Raw genomic sequence first — 19710 nt, 5'->3', positions numbered from 1 at the left:
GTTTTTTCTATGGTGGTTTTGCAATAAACTTGGTTTTTTGGATGTTTTGGTGGTTTTCCAAACTTAGAGACTAAGAAACTTGTTTCTAGACTTTTGATCTTGAGAGAAACATGACCAACATTTAATAATAACCCATTAATAAGGCTTGAGTGTAAACACATGAAAAAGATTAGTAGTTTTGTGAAATAGGTATCACAACTATTGATGACTGAGTTGACTATTTTTGAGGATTCATCGAAGGAACCCCAATGTCATCATCATTGAAAACCACCTAATCTTGGTAGAGAGGGTGCACTCCTCTTATTTGGATCCAACCTTACTCAATTTGGTGGTTTATAGCTCCACATTCATTATTTTGAAAAGGCCACTCGACTAGCCTACAATCTAAAAATGCAATGATGGCTGATCAGGGATAAGACGTTGTTGAGTTTATTGAAGAAAATGAGATGTAAACATTTGATAGGAGTAACTAATTTTTGTAGATGAGGTGTTTCTTAGTTGAATTGTGGTGCTTATAGCCCTAGAGGTGGTTGGAAACATCAAATTCATTTGCTTGAAAGTGCCTACTTGATTAACCAAAATCGTTAAATAAGAAGCTAAATAATGGCCGAACGACAAATTGTCTGGGTGAAACCCTAGAAATTAGGGTTTTTAAATTGGGATTTGATAGATTTTATTTTAGTCCATGTTTTTGCAAACAAAGCGTTATTATTATTATTATTATTATTATTATTATTATTATTATTTCTAAGAACCATTTTGTAATTATTTTTTATTCCCTCACATTTTTCTACCCTTTTATATTTAATATTTGGAAATTATGACCTATACGCGAGGTGTTTTTCTGGTATTAGATCAACTAGATTTTTTTTTTTTTTTATTTAAACATGATAAAACATAAAAAAAATCTTTCTTCCAAAAATACATTTAAATATTTTGATTTTGCATAAGTCCAAGTTTCTCTTAAAAATGAAAAACAAATCATATTTGCATAAATAAGAAAAATAAAAATAAATAAATGGCATGATTTAGCATCTTTAGATACTAAAAGTCAAGAAAAATAGTTTTGTTGATATCTTTGCATGTATTTTTTAAATTTAATAACTAGTTTATTAAGGTCATGAGAATTTGACCTTCATTTCAAAAGCACCAAAAATTTATTTTGTTTCTTTTAATATACGAGATTATGAATTTATATGTAAGATATATATTCTTGATATTGAATAAATAGATAGTTTCTTTTATTTTTATGATGTGACTCTAGAATGACTAGGCTTGACTCCTAAAGCTATGTCCACTATATTTAACTATTAGACATACCAACGATTAGAAAACACAATAGTATCTTAGTTTGTATTAGACAAATAAACAATATAGTTTAACTTATGTAAGGTGTACTAGGGGTGATACATCCTCCTATACACAACCATTCTCCTCATCTGAACTTCTGAGACAATTAGGGTTTCTAGTGACTAAAATACTAGGTGACGACTCCATCTCCTTTTTTAGTGATAAAGGACAAGAATTCCTTGTCATTTTCACCCATCACCATAAAGATCCTAGTCTGGGAGGATGATCGACTCCACTAGGGACCTCGTAAACTAAGCTTTGTTGTTTGTTTGATTGATGTGTTTTATAGTGGCATGTATGTTTTTTTATTTTTTTATTTTTTTTATTATTATTAACATGCATCATTCTGTGCTTTAAATTATTTATTGCTTATTGCTCTATATGTTTTTATTATCAACATTCATTATTTTTATGCTTTAATTTTTTATATTGCGCATGTATTTGTATATTGAATATAGATTAATGCCTCATGCATCACTTGCTTTAATTTTTTTGAGAGCTCACATAAGTTTCTAAGTCAGGTGGGGGGTTAACAATTTTCCATATGACTATAGGTTAGGATTTGAGTGCCTGCTTGATAATGTTGGGCATACGTGCCATAACCATTCCTTACAACGACCACATACTGTCTTTATAAAGATTGTCACTTGGCATATTTAAGACCTTTTGAGACCAGACATAAAACTTACCCATGTTCACTTAATGAACATAACCTATGCTTAAGATGTATATGCCATTTGTAAATTGCATCAAGGAAAGACCGATATGTAGCATTTTGAATTCCAGGATTTTTAGGTTGCAAATGGTGATCACATAGATTCTACAAGAGTCCAAGTTATTACAAACTGACTAAGATGAATATTAATCCCCTTATCGGTGTAATAATGACATTAGATGATAACCATTGTCATCTTATACAACGAAAACCTATATTCAATTTACCTTCATTTTTTACAAGCGTCTTATATTTACTTTGCAAACATTACATGTTTTTCACTTAAAGAAAATGTATAGGCTCACCCTTCATTGACCTCAGCCAAGATCTACAAAAAGCAAATGGAAGATAAAAATGACATTCAGTTTGGACAGAAGCAAAGTAGTTTTTTAAAAGTGAAATGGCTTAGTTAACTAATTTGCTAGGATAAACTATTTGCTTTGAAAGGAGGCCCCAACACATGGAAGCCAATAACAAGGAGTTTACTATGTATTTGCCCCATTATCATTTCGCATGCCCTCATCAAAAGAAAGTTTTAGATGCTTATCTGATTAATCAAAATTTGCAAAATATTGCTTTCAACTTCATTAGAGATTCATGTTATCTTACCTCCAAGTTCACTGCAAGTTGATGCAAACCAGATGCATAAAACACCTTCGCTATTGTTCTACCCCAGATATCATAAAAATCTACATTACAAAAGAAAATGACAATCTTCTCCTCTCCTAATTCCCCTTAATGATATCTACCAAAGCCTTATAAATGCCTATAAAAAAAATACCTCAACCACTTAAACCCAGCTAACAACCTTATCCCAAATGGCATAACAAGAATGCCTAATGTAAGTACTATGCAGGAGTAGTAGGTCATTCTATTGATGGCTATCACAACTTTAGAAGAAAGATTAATCAACTGATTCAACATGGATGGCTATCATTCTAAAAGAAAAATGGTGTATTCAGTACAATCATAAAAAATAAAGATCTGCATGATCTACTTATAGCTAGGAAAATATGTTGTATGTTAGATGTTAAGATTCCTATAAAATTTAAAGGCCTTTAAAATCATTAAATATATGGGATAACAATGCCTATAGACTCACCTCAAAATATACTACAATATAATGGTCGAAGTTATCCATGATGAGAAACTCCTAACCCATCATTTTCTTGATAGCCTGGCTAGACTTGCTCTCAACTAGTATATGAGTTTGAATGGTTCTAAAAAGGAGAAATGAGAGTATTTTGTTGATGTATTTATGTAATAATTCATATTCAACTAAAAATGGCTTCCAACTAGGTTAGATATTTCAAAGAATAAGGATGAGAAATGATGAGTCAATCAAAGAATATTCAATGAGGCTATGAGAAATGGCATCACAAGTTTATCCTCCAGTACTTGAGAATGGGATCCATCCCATCTTCATCAATACTTTAAAGACTCCTTATTGTGATTACATAACTGGTAATTCATTAGCTTATTTTATGGAGGTAATAACAACAACAAATAAGGTGGAGCAAGGATTGAAATGGAAAAGGATCTAATATCTAGAAAAGAGGTTTGATGCTATGTCGATTGACAAATCAAAAGATAGTTCCCATATGAAAAGTATGAATCAAGATCATTATGTGCCTCAGCATCCTAATAATTTTCCTTAAATGACTAATCAGATTCAATCTAATAAACAACCATATGAAAACTCACAACAACTAAATAAAACTCTATTGCCCATTTCTTTATCTTTAAAGAAGATATTTTAAAGATTGGTTAGTATTGGATAAATCATTTTGATTATTTAGAAACCATTTCAACTCCCATATCTAAAGTGGTGTGAGCCTAACTAAACATATGAGTACCACGATGACACAGTGGGCATAACATTGAAAACTTTTATTCTTTTAAGGATAAGTTCCTCCAGTTTATCGAGGTAGGATATATCACATTGGAGGAAGTTCCAAATGTGAACTCTAAAGTCATGATGGAATATGAATTGGGAAATGGCTATGAGATTGGGAACCTTGTCCAATCAAGTCTTATTATGTCATTAATTACTTAAGTGTTATTGCTAAATATTGACATACCTTTACCTCTCAAAGATATCTATCAACATGTTTCGAAGACTAGACATATTACCCTAACTCCATTAGATCCTATAAAAACAACATTCCCTAAGTGGTACAATCTAAATAAGAAGTGTGAATATCATGATAGGACCCTCAACCATTTAATTAAAAATTGCAAAAATTTCAAGTATCAGGTCCAAAAGCTTGTGACCAATGGAAAAGTTGAGTTTGTGAAGATAATGATACTTATTACATTATCACTAGACCATCCTCAACATAACAACTGGTGGGTAAACTTTGAGAAAACTTTGATGTTATTAGAGAAGCTGACCTAAGAATGGGTGTTCCATTGTCAATCTTTTTATTATAGAACTTTGCTACTCTTGTTTTTTTATTATGTTTTCAATGTGTATTGGGGTCACATCACATCTTTTAAAGAAATAAGCATTTCCTTTATCTCTGTATTGTGTTGAAATTAAAAAATATTGTTGTAAAAGTAATACTTAGCATTTATTCGTTATCCATTATTGATAAACATAATCAAACTCTAAGGTATGTCATACAAAACGCTAAGAGGCAATCTCACCCTTTTAAAACTCATTAATGCCCATTTTTTATTCCATGGTTCCATTCAAAGATTTGTGACCAAATCAGTTTTTGAAAAAAATACTTTTGGTAAAAAAATTTGGAAATCCAAATTTATTTTTTTCATTTCAAAAATAATTTGATACTTGCTTAAAATAGTGTTTAGACACTTTTTTGTAAGATGACAAACGAATCATTCAATCAATTCTTATTTTGAGTGATCAAAGAATTTTGAACCAAGACAAAAAAAAAAAAAAAACACCCCATGTCTTTGGGGCCATATTTTAGCATTATGCATAATAACATGTTGTTTGATTTGTTAGTAATTAATTCATAAAAACACAAGTATTATATAGAAGTTCCAAAGCATTATACTAGACTAGGACAAAATTTGTTGGTTTTATTTGCTTGTGTTTAAAATGATAAAAAACCCATTTTTGTTATCCCCTCACGTTCTAAAAACATATCCCTTGTGGTCCTCATTTGAGTCTGAATAATGTTTTATTTGTAAGAGTCCTAACTATGATCATACCCTGTACTGAGAGGCAAATAGATATTCAAATATCAAAGACTAAAGTGGCCATTAAATGGCCAAAGAGCCCAAGAAATTTTAAATGCTGGGGGGTATGCCCAATTGAAAGATAAATATAACCAAGTTAAGATCAGAACAAAATCAGAATGCTTTACCAAAAAATAAAATAAAATAGAAGGGGCAAATCAAAGAAACATGATGAAAGAAAAGAAAAATATTATGGTAGTGATCCTAAGTCTTTAAGAACCTTGAAACACTTTTTGAGCCTTCAAGACCCTTTATTTCATAGCCAAAAGCCATAACCTACATCACGTGCCTTTTGGAAGCCCTTTGTAACCAAGCAAACAAGCAAGCAACTTTGACCAATAAATAATGTTCTCAAAAAATATGAAAGAACTTTTCTACAAGAATCATAACATTGTAAACAAAGCTACTTGTTATTACTCATGTTGACAAAATTGTTTTCTAAAAAAGAGACAAGATGTTTTCTTAAACAAACCTCGAGTTTTTACTCGAACCTCTTACTTTGAAGCTAGAAGGTCATCTCATCATGTACTTCACCAATTCCAATCTTGCTAGGATTAAAGATCAAATTATCATTTCCCTAAAGATTAAACCTATTAGGAATTGTAAGAAATTTAAAACAATTTTGTTTTAAGCTTACATTGGATAAATTTCTATTTTAAAGAAATTTCATTTGAGTAATGGATAGCCCAACTTTGAGCTAACATTTTTTTCTCAACCTTTACCTTTTCAATTCTCAACAAAAAATGCTTAATAATTGCATTTTAGTGTTGGATGACATGTCTTAGGGTTATGATCAAAGAAACACTTTCAAATATTATATCTCATGATTTCATTAAAACAAGTTACTTGATCATGGGTCACATGTGGTCACTCGAATAGAGACCATTTATGAAAGATCCTATATATTTTTTACACACGAGCAAGTTACCCGATCATGAGTCACACGTTAATTTCTTGAATATAGATCATCCATGAAAAATTCAAGATATTTTTCACACATGGTCAGGTTCCCTAATCATGAGCCATGGGCAGGTCAGTCGAACATAGACCATAAGAACGTTGTTTGAACATAAACCACATGTTGATTACATGATCACAAACTACGAGACGATCACCCAAACATAAACTATTTGTAAAAAATCCTACATATTTTTCACACAATAGGCAAACACTCAAACACCCAACACCATTTTGATTTGTTAGAACTCCCTAATGGTTTTCTCTTTCAGCTTGGAAAGGTTTTCACACCATTTTCTTTTCTTTACAAATGACATGATCAAAAGATTAATGTTTTCTCCCAAGTGCAGGAGTGTCGAAGTAATAAATAACCCGGTAAGACTAGAGTCGAACCATAGAGAGGTTAACTATATAAATTACAAATAATAATAATAATAATAATAATAATAATAATAATAATAATTTAAAGAAGACTTTGAGATGTAAGATTAATGTGAGGATTAAATAATGATAAAAACAAATGTCAAGGTTAGAGGATCCACTAATGGTATTAAAAATAAATGTAATATAAATTCTTTTTATTACTCAACTAGAAACCACAAACAAAGGAGGTTCCAGTCGGATGATTTGTCATTAATAGTTCATCATAAATTGTTAATATGATCATATTAATTATCTTATTTAAGTAACACCAAGCTTTTAAATATTGTCAGGAATTCATGATGCTAACTTATGTTAACAACAAATCAAGTTTATTTCATAGCACATGTGTAGGTTATGCCATATGGTTGGCTATGAAACTGCCAAGCATTTGTTGTACCAAGTGTTATACAACACAAATCTAGATTAACCATTTAACAAGCAATGTATTAAGAATTAATAAGATAAAAATGACAAGACATGTTAATAGCAAGCTGTTTAGGATATAAGTATTGAAGTCCATATTTTGAATTTATATTATACTTATCCTAACACCATTAGTGAAATCTTTTCACCTTGACATAATAAACTTAACTAAACATAATGAATAAGAGAAACATAAATAAATAAGATAAGAACATAAATAAGATATAAGTTCACTAAGTATAGTAAAGGAAATGAAAAGCATAAAGATTACAAAATACAAAGAAAGAGAGTGATCTTGATCTTAACACCAAGATGCCTAAATGCATGGCAAATGCCTCCTTTTATAGGCCAAAATTCAAAATTATTGATTTAATGACTAATTATTGAGTGGGTGACCACATCGTAACTTGGTGACAATCTTTATCTTCTTGTCTGAACAAAACGTCATTGCTAACATCAGAATTTGAATAGATAGTATTCATGAAAGTTTTGGGAAATTGTCTAAGCTTTTCAACAAAACAAGAATCAATGCATTTGGACTTCTAGAACTCGAGATATGGGTTGAACCTTGAACAGTATTTGGGTTGTAGGACATATTCCGACTTCTCTGTTGTTGCTACCATTTGAACTAAAAAATGGCACTTTTAAATCTTGGACTCTTCATAAAAGTTTTAGGCCTATGTCTTACCTTTCCATACATATAAACAAGAAATAAATCCAAGTTCTACAACTTCAGTTATGATCCAATAACCGAATGGTGTTCCAGTTTGGACTGAACCAACATCTCTTTTCTAAACTTAGCCCTCTCTCTGTCTTCTCAATTTCAGTAGCTAAACTTATCAATCAATCCTTTGATTTATGTGATAGGCCTGCATTTAAGATGAATATTTACCATAAATTAAAGATATATTATATTATGAGACATGTTATTATCAAATATACTCTAGTTAAGGAGTTTATACTGTAAGTATTGTAAAGAGGGGAGAAGCTGTCATAACCCAATTTAGGATCACCTAAAATTATTTGTATATTTTTCTTTTTTATTCAAAAATTAAAAAAATCATAAATTTAAAATCCAAAAATATTTTCGAGACATGAGGAGATAAGCTTTTGAGATGCAAAAGACCAAAATACTAAAAGAATAGCCATATTGGGAGATTTCGACAACATGAGATGAAGAAAGAAAGAAAATTAAGGTTGAGATATGAAAATGACCAAAATTGGAAGAACCAGTTAGGTTTAAGGACTTAATTAAACTTTTAAAAAGTTTAATTGACTTAATTAAGGACTCGATTTAAGTAAAAATTAAGTTTGAAGGTCAATTGGGTTTAAAATGGAAGAATTAAATAAGTTTAAAAACTTAATTAAATCTCTAATTGGTTTTATGGATTCAATCAAGGACTCAAATGAAGAAAAATCAAGTTTAGAGGCTGAATTTAGATCAATTCGCAAAGATTGGAAGATTAGGGATACAATTGAAATTGAAACTTTAAAATGCTAATTTGATGCAATTAAGAGTTTAATTGGAAGTTATTTGAAGTATGAAGTTCAATTAAGGAAAACATTAAATAAATCCAAAATCAAAGACCAAATTTGATGTAAAAAACTCTGGAATTTAAGGGTCCAATTAAAGAAAGCTAAGGGTGAAATTCCAAGGAATCAGAAAGATTAAGGCTAATTGGGGGGCTCCACTGCAAAGTTCAAGAGGTTCAAGGACTAAATTGAAAAATATTATAATTTTACTATTCATTATCTTCTTTCAAAAAAAAAGAAGATGCCTAAAACACCCATATTTCTCCCTTATCTCGTCACCAAACTACCTAAATCTCTTGCCAACTTACACCCTAACACTTGTACTTCACTCTAAGACAACATACCAGCTTTTATTACACTAAAAACTCCTGTAGATTCTCTTCTTGAAAAACAACCTTGTGTCCTCCCTTTGTTGGTTGTAGAGCAGGACAAGCTTTTGTCCTTAGCTTCAATGAATGGCTCGGATATATTCCTCAATAGGAAGGGTCAAGATCCTATCAACTCATAAGCTCTAGAACCTCCCTAATTATTTTATAAAAATCCCACAAAACCGAAACTCAAGCAGCATATGGGAAGGGAGAGGAGCATTGCCGTAAACACTATCTCCCAACCATGATTGTTGTCGCATATGCGACGTGGCAGGATGTTGGGGTCAAGGCATCAACACCTAGTTATTTTGTTTAGGGTCACGAGGTGATTCGAGTGGACTAATCTTATCAGAAATTCTAAGGTAAGAGATTGGTTGTGGGTAGGAAAGGTATTAGAAGTCTTAACGTACTATACTTGAGGTAAGCTATATTGTGTGGTCTGGACGTGCTGTTGATGGGTTCCTAGCCGGTGGTTTATTTATGGCTTAGAACAAAGATTTACGCTCATGAACAAAGCCAACATTTTAAATTTATTATAGGCTCATATGCCTTGATAAATCTTTATACGAAGAATTTGTGTAGGTGTCGTGAAAAGGGTTCACCTATGATAGAGGGCAAAGACATTTTCCACAACTCGTATATTATACTGAAAAATACTTCCATTTAATATTGGTGAATATTCAAAAACAATTATGAGAACTTCCTAGTCAACTCTTGATATTTAAATATTAGCCTATTTATTTGTCCAATATTTATACTAGAATGTTGACCATTAATTTTCAGAAGAAAAACAATTAGAGTTATTGAAATATTGGTCAAATCCTTAAGGATTTTTATAAACCTGTTATAAATTCCATAAAAAATGCAAAGAAATACAAAGAAAATTTTCTAAAACAATGTAGAAAAAAAATCACTCTTTTTTATGAATAAAAATGCAATTTGTTATGTAAGGATTAGACTGTACGCAACAAGCAGAAATCTTTTTTTTTTAAGGTCATATTTGGTAAAAACTCATTTTTCCTTAAAATCAAAATAGTTACAATAAGCGTAGGAGGTGCTTGCCAAACACACTATTAAGCCAAAGAAAACCTTTAACAAAAACATTATTAGCCAAACAAGGTCTTAACTTTTGACCTGCTTTTAACTCGATTGGGTTGACCTGAAATGTTTGGTTCAACCATAAACCGAACCAAACTCTACTGGTTTGACCCGAAACATTTGGTTTAGCCATAAACCGAACCAAACTCTATTGATTGGACCCTAAAAAAAAATCAAAACCTAAACTAGTATCCATAATGAAACCAAACTTAAAAAAAGCACAAAAACTCAAACTTTTTATCAAAACTCATAAAAACAAAGAATATGAAGAACACCGAAGAACATTAGACATGAATCTAGCAACGTAGATTTCAAATCAGACTAGATATTGACTAAACAAGGACAAAAACATATTGAAAATCATGCAAAGACCAATATTTTAGTATTTATGCACTTTGATTATCTCTAAAAAATAACGATTTTGTTAAAATGAGTTTTGGTTCAAAACTTAAACCTTATGATTAAAACCTACTAAAAACATGTTATTGATGTCAATAAACTCTAGATTATTGACTAATAAACATGCATGAAGGATTTTGTGCAAGGAATTGGACCAAAACTGGTCCAAATTATTGAGATAAGACAATATTCTTGGTAAGAACACGAAAAACACTGCTCAGTAACTCAACACACTATCAAGCCTCCAAATCTGTCATTTTTTTCTTCTAAAACATGCTTTCTTCATTCTAACAAGTTACACAACCATAACCAAACATGTTTGAATAAAACAACTATCAAATAACATCAAAACAATAAAATCATGCAAGAGGTTCCACTTTTAAACTGCCAACCTAAAATAACCTAGAAAGAGCATCAAAGTTCAATTAAAAATTGACTATTTAAACACTTAGAACCCAAACCATGCCTAGGAACCAAGAACACACACACACTAATAAACAATAAAATAAATAACCATATTGCTAAATTTCCAATGCCCTTTATTTAATTTAATCTAAACATCCAAGTATATTCTAAACATCCAAAGAAAAGAATGACATTCTATGCATTAATCAAAATAAAAGCTAAAAGCAAATATAATGTAATAAATGTTAAAAAAACACCATAAAACTTGAAAGAACAAGGTAGAGATATGCCTTATGGACATCATCTACTAGGATAAATAAATGTTTTATACCTTCCAAGCTCAAGCAATGACTGCTGCCCTTTGGTTTCTTCTTTTCCAAATTTGTTACTTTTTTTCAAAGTTGAGTAAATCCTTGTGCTAGGCTTTTAAACCTTCACACTTTAAAGTTTATTTATCAGTCTTTCCCCACTCTTTCTCATTTTTTAGGGGATATTTATAAGGCTTGCTAGGGTTTTATAGGGTTTTTAATGAGTTTAAACATAGATTGATCATATTGTCCCTTTGATCAAAATGAGAGGGTTATGGAGTACATTTCACAACTGTGAGCTCTGTACCTATACTGATTTTTCAATGGTGGTTTTGCAACAAACTTGAAGACTAAGGATCTTTTTTCTAGCCTTTTGGTCTTGAGAGAAACTTGACCAACCTTTGATAACAACCCAATGATAAGGCTTGAGTGTTAACACAAAAAAAAAAAAATTAGTGATTTTATGAAATTGGTATCACGGCTATCGATGACTAAGCTGACCAAGTTCGATGACTTGTTGGAGCAACTTTAGCGTAATCATTGTTAAAGACCACTTGATCGTAGTAGAGAGTGTGGTCACCTTTTGTTTGGATCCAATCTTACTTAATTTTGAGGTTTATAGCTCCACATTCATTCATTTGAAAGTGTCAACCCAATCACCCTAGAATCTGAAAATGCAGTGATGGCTGATTGGGGACAACATGTTGTTGAGTCCCATGAAAACAATAAGATGTAAACATTTGATGAGAATAACTAATCTTTATAAAGGGGGTGTTTCTCAATTAAATGGTGGTGGTTACAACCCTATAGATGGTCGAAAATGTAACATTCATTCGCTTGAAAGTGCCTACTCAATAAGCCAAAACTGTCGAAGAAAAGGCTGAACGATGCATCATCTAGGTGAAACCCTAAAAATTAGGGTTTTTAGTTTGGGATTTGACAGATTTTATTTTAGTCTGTATTCTTCCAATTGCTTTTAATTGCACCTATAATTGTCACACAAAATCTTAATTTCATATAATTTCACTCTTGCCAAACCCAATCATCAACATCAAAGTTTAGTTTGGTCCTTAGTTTCTGATTTGTACACTTGGACTTTTAATTGACCATCAAACTTATAATTGTTTTCTATTTGACCCTTAATTTGGTCAATTTCAGCCCCTACAATCACATGTATTTTTTAGTTTGGTCCTTGGTTTTTATTTCTTCAATCAAGTCCCTTATTGCCCATCAAACTTTTTAATATTTATGCAATTAAGCCCTTATTGGACTTATTTAACTCTTTAAAATCTTAAACTGACCTCCAGACTTTAATTTCTTCTAATTAAAGTCTAAATTAACTTCAAATATCATTTTTTCTTGCAATTCAGTCCTTAATAATATTAATTAAGCCTTCTAAAATTCTCATTGAGTCTTTACCTATCCAAATTTATATTTCTTTACCCCAAATAAAAATATTTTCACCAAATAGAATTGGGTTGCGAATTCTATCAATCTTATACATATTGGTCCTCCAACTCTTCCACTTGTCATTTTGGTCTTTCACCAACTTGGACAATGTTTAAGCGTTGTTTCATGTATATCCTCTTCTATTTTGGATTTTATTTTTCTGTTTGTTTTCTTTTGGCTTTTCTTGATTTTTTATGTGGTCAAAAGTGGGTAACAACGACTATAACAACCTTCTCCTTAATTTTTTCTAGCCAGCAAAAAAACCCAAAATATTGACCCTCTATCTTTGAAAAAACAATGATCCTAAATAAAGCTATACATTAATATATATATATATATATAATATATATATATATATTTATATATATATATGATTCTCTCCATAATTTCCTTTTATATCACATAAAAATCCTTTCTTCAGATTTTTCCTATTGAAACCTTTTGTGTTAAGTGATTAAAAAGCTATTAGCAAAGTTTATCAAAAGGAATAGTCCTATGTTTTGTAAATCCTTATTATATAATATATAACATGTATATATCTTGAATAGAAAATTAATATAGAATTATTTCCAATGTTGTAATCCCTACAGTTTACTATCTTGTTCTGCACATATATATAAATAGAAAGGTTGGCTAAGGCACAACCTAACACATTATATTATTCTCAAATTGTAATCAGAGCCTTAAAATAATTAAAACACTTTCCTCATAGCCTCGTCTACAATGGAACAACCACCCATTACTTCTTCCTCTTCTATAACACCGATGGTGCAGACTTCTTCTCCTACGACAACTCCTCTGCTTTCCTCTGTTGCATCACCGCCTGCTTTCTCCTCTGTCGTGGCTGGTGAACAACCTCTCTTCAACCCCTATAATACTCCCTTCTTGCAACTTGCGTCTAATGTAGTCTCTGTCTCTGTTGCCGCAAGCATAATCTCCCTCTCTCACACTCATCAAGTCATCTCCCTCAAATTAACAAACACCAATTATCTATATTGGTGTATGCAGATCCTGTCGTATCTCTTATGTTAAGGAGTTTTTGGTTTTGTTGATGGCTCCAACACATGTCCATCTCCACATGTTCTTGCCGGAGATGGTACCTCTCTTTAGGTAAATCCATTCTTTCTTCACTGGAAACAACATGACCAACTTGTTCTGAGTACTATTCTTTCCTCCTTGTCCATGAAAGTTCTACATCTTGTTATGCCTGGCACACTCTTGAGTGAGCTTTCGCTTCCACCTCAAACTCTCATATTATGCAACTTTATGGCTCTCTTTAGGATCTTCGATAGGGTGATGAATCAATGACTCAATTTATGCAAAAAGCTAAGGCCTTAATTGATGAATTAGCCGCTAATGGCCGGCCGATTTCACTTGAAGATTTCAACTTATATGTGTTTCGTGGTCTTCGAGGAGAGTTTAAAGACTTAGATGAAAGTCTTATTACCAAGGCCAAACTTTTATCGTATACAAATCTTCACAGTCATCTCCTTATGCATGAATTTCTTCACAAATCTTCAGCTACCATTCATGCTCCTCTGCTTCCCACACCCAACACCCCACTGTTTACCCTTGTTGCGCAACGCCAAACCTTTAGCAATTGTGGTCGCAACAGGGGTTGTTTCAATGGCGACTGGTACCTTAACCAGTCCAGCAATAAAGGCAACCAATTTGTTGGCTCTAGACCTCATCACCACAACTTCCAAAACTCATCATTCGATAACAGTAGACAAAGCACTCGGCAGGGAAATTGGTAGCGCAATAAGGGGTAGAATCCACGCTGCCAATTGTTTTAGATTTTCAGCCATATCGCTCCTCACTATCTTTAACTCCAGCAGCAAGGTTATGGCCAACAACCTACTACCAATCTGGTGCAGTGCAATCTCTCCTAAACCGGTTCTGCTGATTGGTTTTCAGATACCGATGCCAATCAACATGTCACACCTGATCTTGCCACCTTGACTGCTTCAACACCATATCTTGGTAATGATAATTTACATGTTAGTGATGGTAAGGATCTTCTTATATCTCATCTCGATCATACAAAAATATATACGCCACATCGTTCTTTCACCTTATCTAATGTTCTTTATGTTCCTGCAATCACAAAACCTCTACTCCCTGCTCAAAAAATTTATCTTAATAATAATGTTTATTTTGAATTTCACCCTCGTGTGTTTTATGTCAAGGATTTCAACACCAATGAAGTCCTTCTCTCGGGTCAGAGTAAAAATAGCCTTTATACTCTGACAAGTCTTCCATCACGTTAGTTCCTCAAGCCTATTAGTCTCCCTGCACTTCTGCTTCTATTGATTTATGGCATTGTCGATTAGGTCATCCTACTTAATGTATTTTTCAATTGTTATTCTTGAAAAATAAGATCATTTATAACAATAAACGTCTTTATTTTCAATATCAAAGTTGTCTTTTGGGAAAATCATCGTGTTTGTCTTTAGGACTTACGAGTCACAAAACTTCTGCTTGAATGGGGCCCTACTCCCCTTTTTTCTTCAGATAGCTATTGTTATTTTATTATCTTTGTTAATGCTTATACCAAATATGTATGGTATTATCCTCTCGTTGCGAAGTTTGATGTTTACTCTATTTTTTTTATCAATTTCAGACTCTCATTGAACGTCAATTTTCATTAAAAAATAAAATCTGTTCAAACCGATTGGGGCGGGAAATACTGCAAACTGTCCACCTTCTTTCAGACCGTTGGTATCCATCATCATCTGATTTTTCCTCACACTCATGAATAAAATGGAACAATAGTGTCGTCATAAGCATATTATGAAAACAAGACTTACTTTTCTAGGGTAATGTAAATCACTTTTTTGGTTTTGGAATTATGCGTTTAAAATCTTTTTTATCTTATAAATCCCATGCCTCCTCCTTTTCTTGCCCATCGATCTTCATTTGATTGTTTCTTTCAACGATCTCCTGATTATCATTTTTGCATACTTTTAGGTGTCTTTGTTTTCCTTTTCTGCGTCCATTTAATAATCATAAATTAGATTTTCATTCCTCTTCATGTGTGTTCTTTGGTTACAGTTCCTCACACCTTGGTTACCGATGTTTTGACATTGCATCTCATCGTATTTATATTTCTCGTCATGTCCGCTTCCATGAACATGTGTTTCCATTTGATAATTCTAAATAGATTGCAAAGGTCTTGAACACAACCCCCACCCAACCCGCTACCGTCACCTTCATGATTCTGCTTCACCACCCACCAATACCCACTTCCAACAATCACCAACATTCAGCTCTGCCACAACAAACAGCCACCCTACCACAACCTCTGTCACTTCCCTGCCCATCATCCCATGCTTGTTTATCTAACCATTGTGATGCAGGTTCAACTCGTCAATTGGTCTCATCCCCTCCTGGTTTTGAGGCGATCTCTAATCCCTCCTCTGCTTCGCCCTTCTTGGCCAGTGTTACTGCAGATTCAATCTCTACTTACAGCCCCTCTTCTACTGACAGTCCTGTGCTTGCGGCTGCTTTTTCATCATCCTCTCCAGCTGGACTGAAACTAATAGTTGATCTATCTTTTTATTAACTGCCATTTGTCTCCTCCCTGCCACCATCTTCCCATGCGTCTCCACCAATGATCAGTAGGCATCTTATGATTCTTAGACCGCAGCAGCTGAAGACAACAAATTTGGTTGCTTCAGTTGTCGCCACCCCTACCTCCACACAGGTACTGCACTCTCTATCTTTTAAGCCTTTTGCATTTTCTGATGTTGATCGATATGCAGTTTGGCATAATGTTATGTGTGATGAGATTGTCGCTTTTCGCTTTAATCACACTTGGTCTTTGGTTCCCTTTCATCTTTCGATGAATCTTATTGGCAGTAGATGAGTGTATCGGATCAAACATCGTGTTGATGGTAGTATTGAATGCTATAAAACGCGTCTTGTTTCTAGAGGTTTTGCCCAACAGGAAGGCATTAATTATTCTAAAACCTTTAGTCTAGTTATTAAGTAGGCCACTATCCGATTGGTTTTCTCTATAGCGGTTTCGTGAAATTGGAAGATTCATCAACTTGATATTCATAATGTCTTCCTCAATGGCATTTTTACTGAAGAGGTCTACATGAAACAACCTCTAGGTTTTGTTGACTCTTCTCTTCCATCTCATACGTGTAGATTGCACAAATCATTGTATGGTTTAAAACAGGCCCTGAAAACATGGTACACTCGTCTAAGTGAGTTTTTGCTCTCCATTGGTTTTCGGGCTTCCAAGGTTGACACCTCTCTATTTATCTTATCTGATGGTACTAATATCTTTTATCTCCTCATACATGTTGATGATATTCTACTTACGGGTAGCAACTCTGCCATGCTTCATCGCTTAATACAATTCTAAACTTTGAGCTTAAGCTTCATGACTTAGGTGTTGTTCTCTACTTTCTGGGTATTGAAGTTCAGTCTACAGGTATGTGTTTAATGCTGCATCAATATAAATATATTCTTGACATCCTCACTTGAGCTTGTATGACTTCCTGCAAACCTGTTGATACTCTAGTCTCTCCTTCGAAAGTTACTATATTGTCAAATCATTCATTCTCTGATCCTACATGATTTCATCAAATCATGGGTGCTCTTCAATATCTTACCTTCACCCGTCCAGATATCTGTTTTGCTGTTAATAGAGTCTATCAGTTTATGCATGCTCCTACAAATTCTCATTGGGCCGTTGTTAAGTGTATTCTACGATATCTTAAAGGTACGACATCTTATGGTTTTCATATTACTCGAGGCTCCTGTTTTTCTCTACATGGATTTACAGATGCAGATTGGACTAGTAGTATTGATGATCGCAAGTCTACGGGTGGCTATCTTGTCTTTTTTGGTCAGACACTGATTTCTTGAAAATCCAGCAAGCAACGCATAGTTGCTCGCTCCTCTACTAAGGCTGAGAATAAAGCCCTTACTGACGGTACCACTAAAGCCATTTGGCTTCAATACTTGTTAACATATCTGCATGTTCCCTCAATTTCTGTTCCTACCATTTCCCTCAATACTTGATAACCTTGGTGTGACCTATCTCTCAGCAAATCCTATCTTCCATGCCCGTAGTAAGCATGTTGAAGTGGATTATCACTTTGTCCACGACTGCGTTGCCAAGAAAGAGATTCAGATTCATTATGTTCCTTCTCAGGATCAACTTGCAAATATCTTCACTAAACCACTTCCTGTTGCATCCTTTACTACTTTTCGATTCAAGCTTCAGGTCGACCCCCCACCCTCAGCTTGAGGGGGCATATTATAGAATGCATAGCATGTAGATATCTGAATACAAAAATTAATTTAGGATTATTTTAATGTTGCAATCCCTATAGTTACTGTCATGTTCTGCCACATATATATAAATAGGAAGGTTGGCTAGGACACAACCTAAAGAAGTCCAAAGAAGCCAAAACTAATTTTAAGACACTATTAAGTAAAATCCCTTATTAAAACATAAAATTTTATAAATTTGATGTAATTATATTATTTTAGATTTTAATTTTAGTATTTTTGTTGGCTTGTTTTTAATTTTTTTTTTTTTTTTTGATAATCAAAATAAAGTCCTACTACGGTATTATAAAGGTTAGTTCAATTGTGATTAATATTTTTTTATATTAGAAGTTGAATTGAATTTGCATATATAGTAGTATCGTGATATTTTATACACGAAGAGGTTTTTGTACAAAGAGAATGATAGTCAATCAAGAGGTTTCAACTTTAAATAATCTGTGCAGAAGGGATTGATTCGTGACTTATATGTAAACTAGTTTGAGTATATCTTTTTTAATTTATATATATATATATATATATATATATATATATATATATATATATTGAGGTTGCAGTTGCTCGAGGAAGAAAAACACAAGGGGCACAGGGACACGTTGGAACAATACCGATCGAAAGCCGAGTACTACATATGCTCATGCCTTAACAAGAATAATGGTTCCAACGTGAATCGCACTCCGGGTGGTCTATTGCACATCCGGCAATGGAACAACATGCAATATGTATCCACGGCAGCCTTCCTTCTCACTATATACTCCGATATCCTTCGAAACTCGACTCAAAAGCTCAAGTGCCATGGAGGGTCTGTGGATTACGAAGAGATGCTCCATTTTGCTAAATCTCAAGTTGATTACATCCTAGGTTCTAACCCAATGAACATGAGTTATTTAGTGGGTTATGGCCCTAAATACCCCACAAGAGTGCACCACAGAGGGGCCTCAATGGTGCCATACAGAGAGAGCATGGGGTTCATTGGGTGCACCCAAGGGTTCGACCTCTGGTATGGTCGGGAAGAGCCCAACCCTAATGTTGTAGTCGGGGCAGTGGTTGGAGGACCTGATTGTAAAGATAATTTCATGGACCAGAGAGGAAATTACATGCAGACTGAGGCCTGCACGTATAATACAGCACCATTAGTTGGAGTTTTTGCCAAGTTGTTGCAAATGGAAGACCAAAAGAGCGATGATAGTCATAATCAGCCTTTGGCAGCTTCTTCTTAGGAATAAAAATAGCATATCCTATCGGATTTTCCACAGACTGCTTTCTTGGTGGCTGGACTATGGTGTTCAAGACTTGTTAGTGCTTCTCCCTTTTGTTGTTTAAATTCCAGTGGGGAGAAGATAGAATCTGGTAACGATTCATATTGGATATTTGTTTAGTTTAATAATAATAAGGAAATAAGCATGTAGATACTATACACAACATATCATCTTATCTAGCATGTTTGAGAAAAATTACGTAAACAAAATGTAAGCAAATTTGTTAAAAAATATAGATGAACCATTTGTTCTTAAATATGCCAATTAATTATGGTTTTTCAAACAATTTTTTTAACACCTTTGGCAAAAACGAAAAGGGAAAGACTTCATTTTGTATAGATATTTTTTTAAAAAAATTATAATACTAAAGTTATAGAGCTTAGTAATTTGGTTTTCAATAATGGAGCTTTGGAATGGGGTGAGAAAAATAACCAAGTAATCAAAATTAACAAAAAAAAAAATTGAGATAAAATTAATTAAAAAATCCAAACGGAGATCAAACCAAAAAA

At 33.1% G+C, this 19710-nt stretch overlaps 1 protein-coding gene across 1 annotated transcript in view; it reads left to right on the top strand.

The window, feature by feature from the left end:
- The window catches only part of LOC118032014 (endoglucanase 11), a 29658-nt gene extending 10496 nt beyond the window's left edge, over positions 1-19162 (top strand). The window contains exon 5 of the mRNA XM_035036571.2: positions 18500-19162. Coding sequence (XP_034892462.2) covers positions 18500-19162 — 663 coding nt within the window. The remainder of the gene's footprint in view (positions 1-18499) is intronic.
- Positions 19163-19710: the final 548 nt, after the last annotated feature.

This window comes from Populus alba, chromosome 2 (genome assembly GCF_005239225.2).
Source record: "Populus alba chromosome 2, ASM523922v2, whole genome shotgun sequence".
Taxonomy (NCBI): Eukaryota; Viridiplantae; Streptophyta; class Magnoliopsida; order Malpighiales; family Salicaceae; genus Populus; species Populus alba.
The sequence above is the reverse complement of the archived record's forward strand: the minus strand, read 5'-3'. Positions and strand labels throughout refer to the sequence as shown.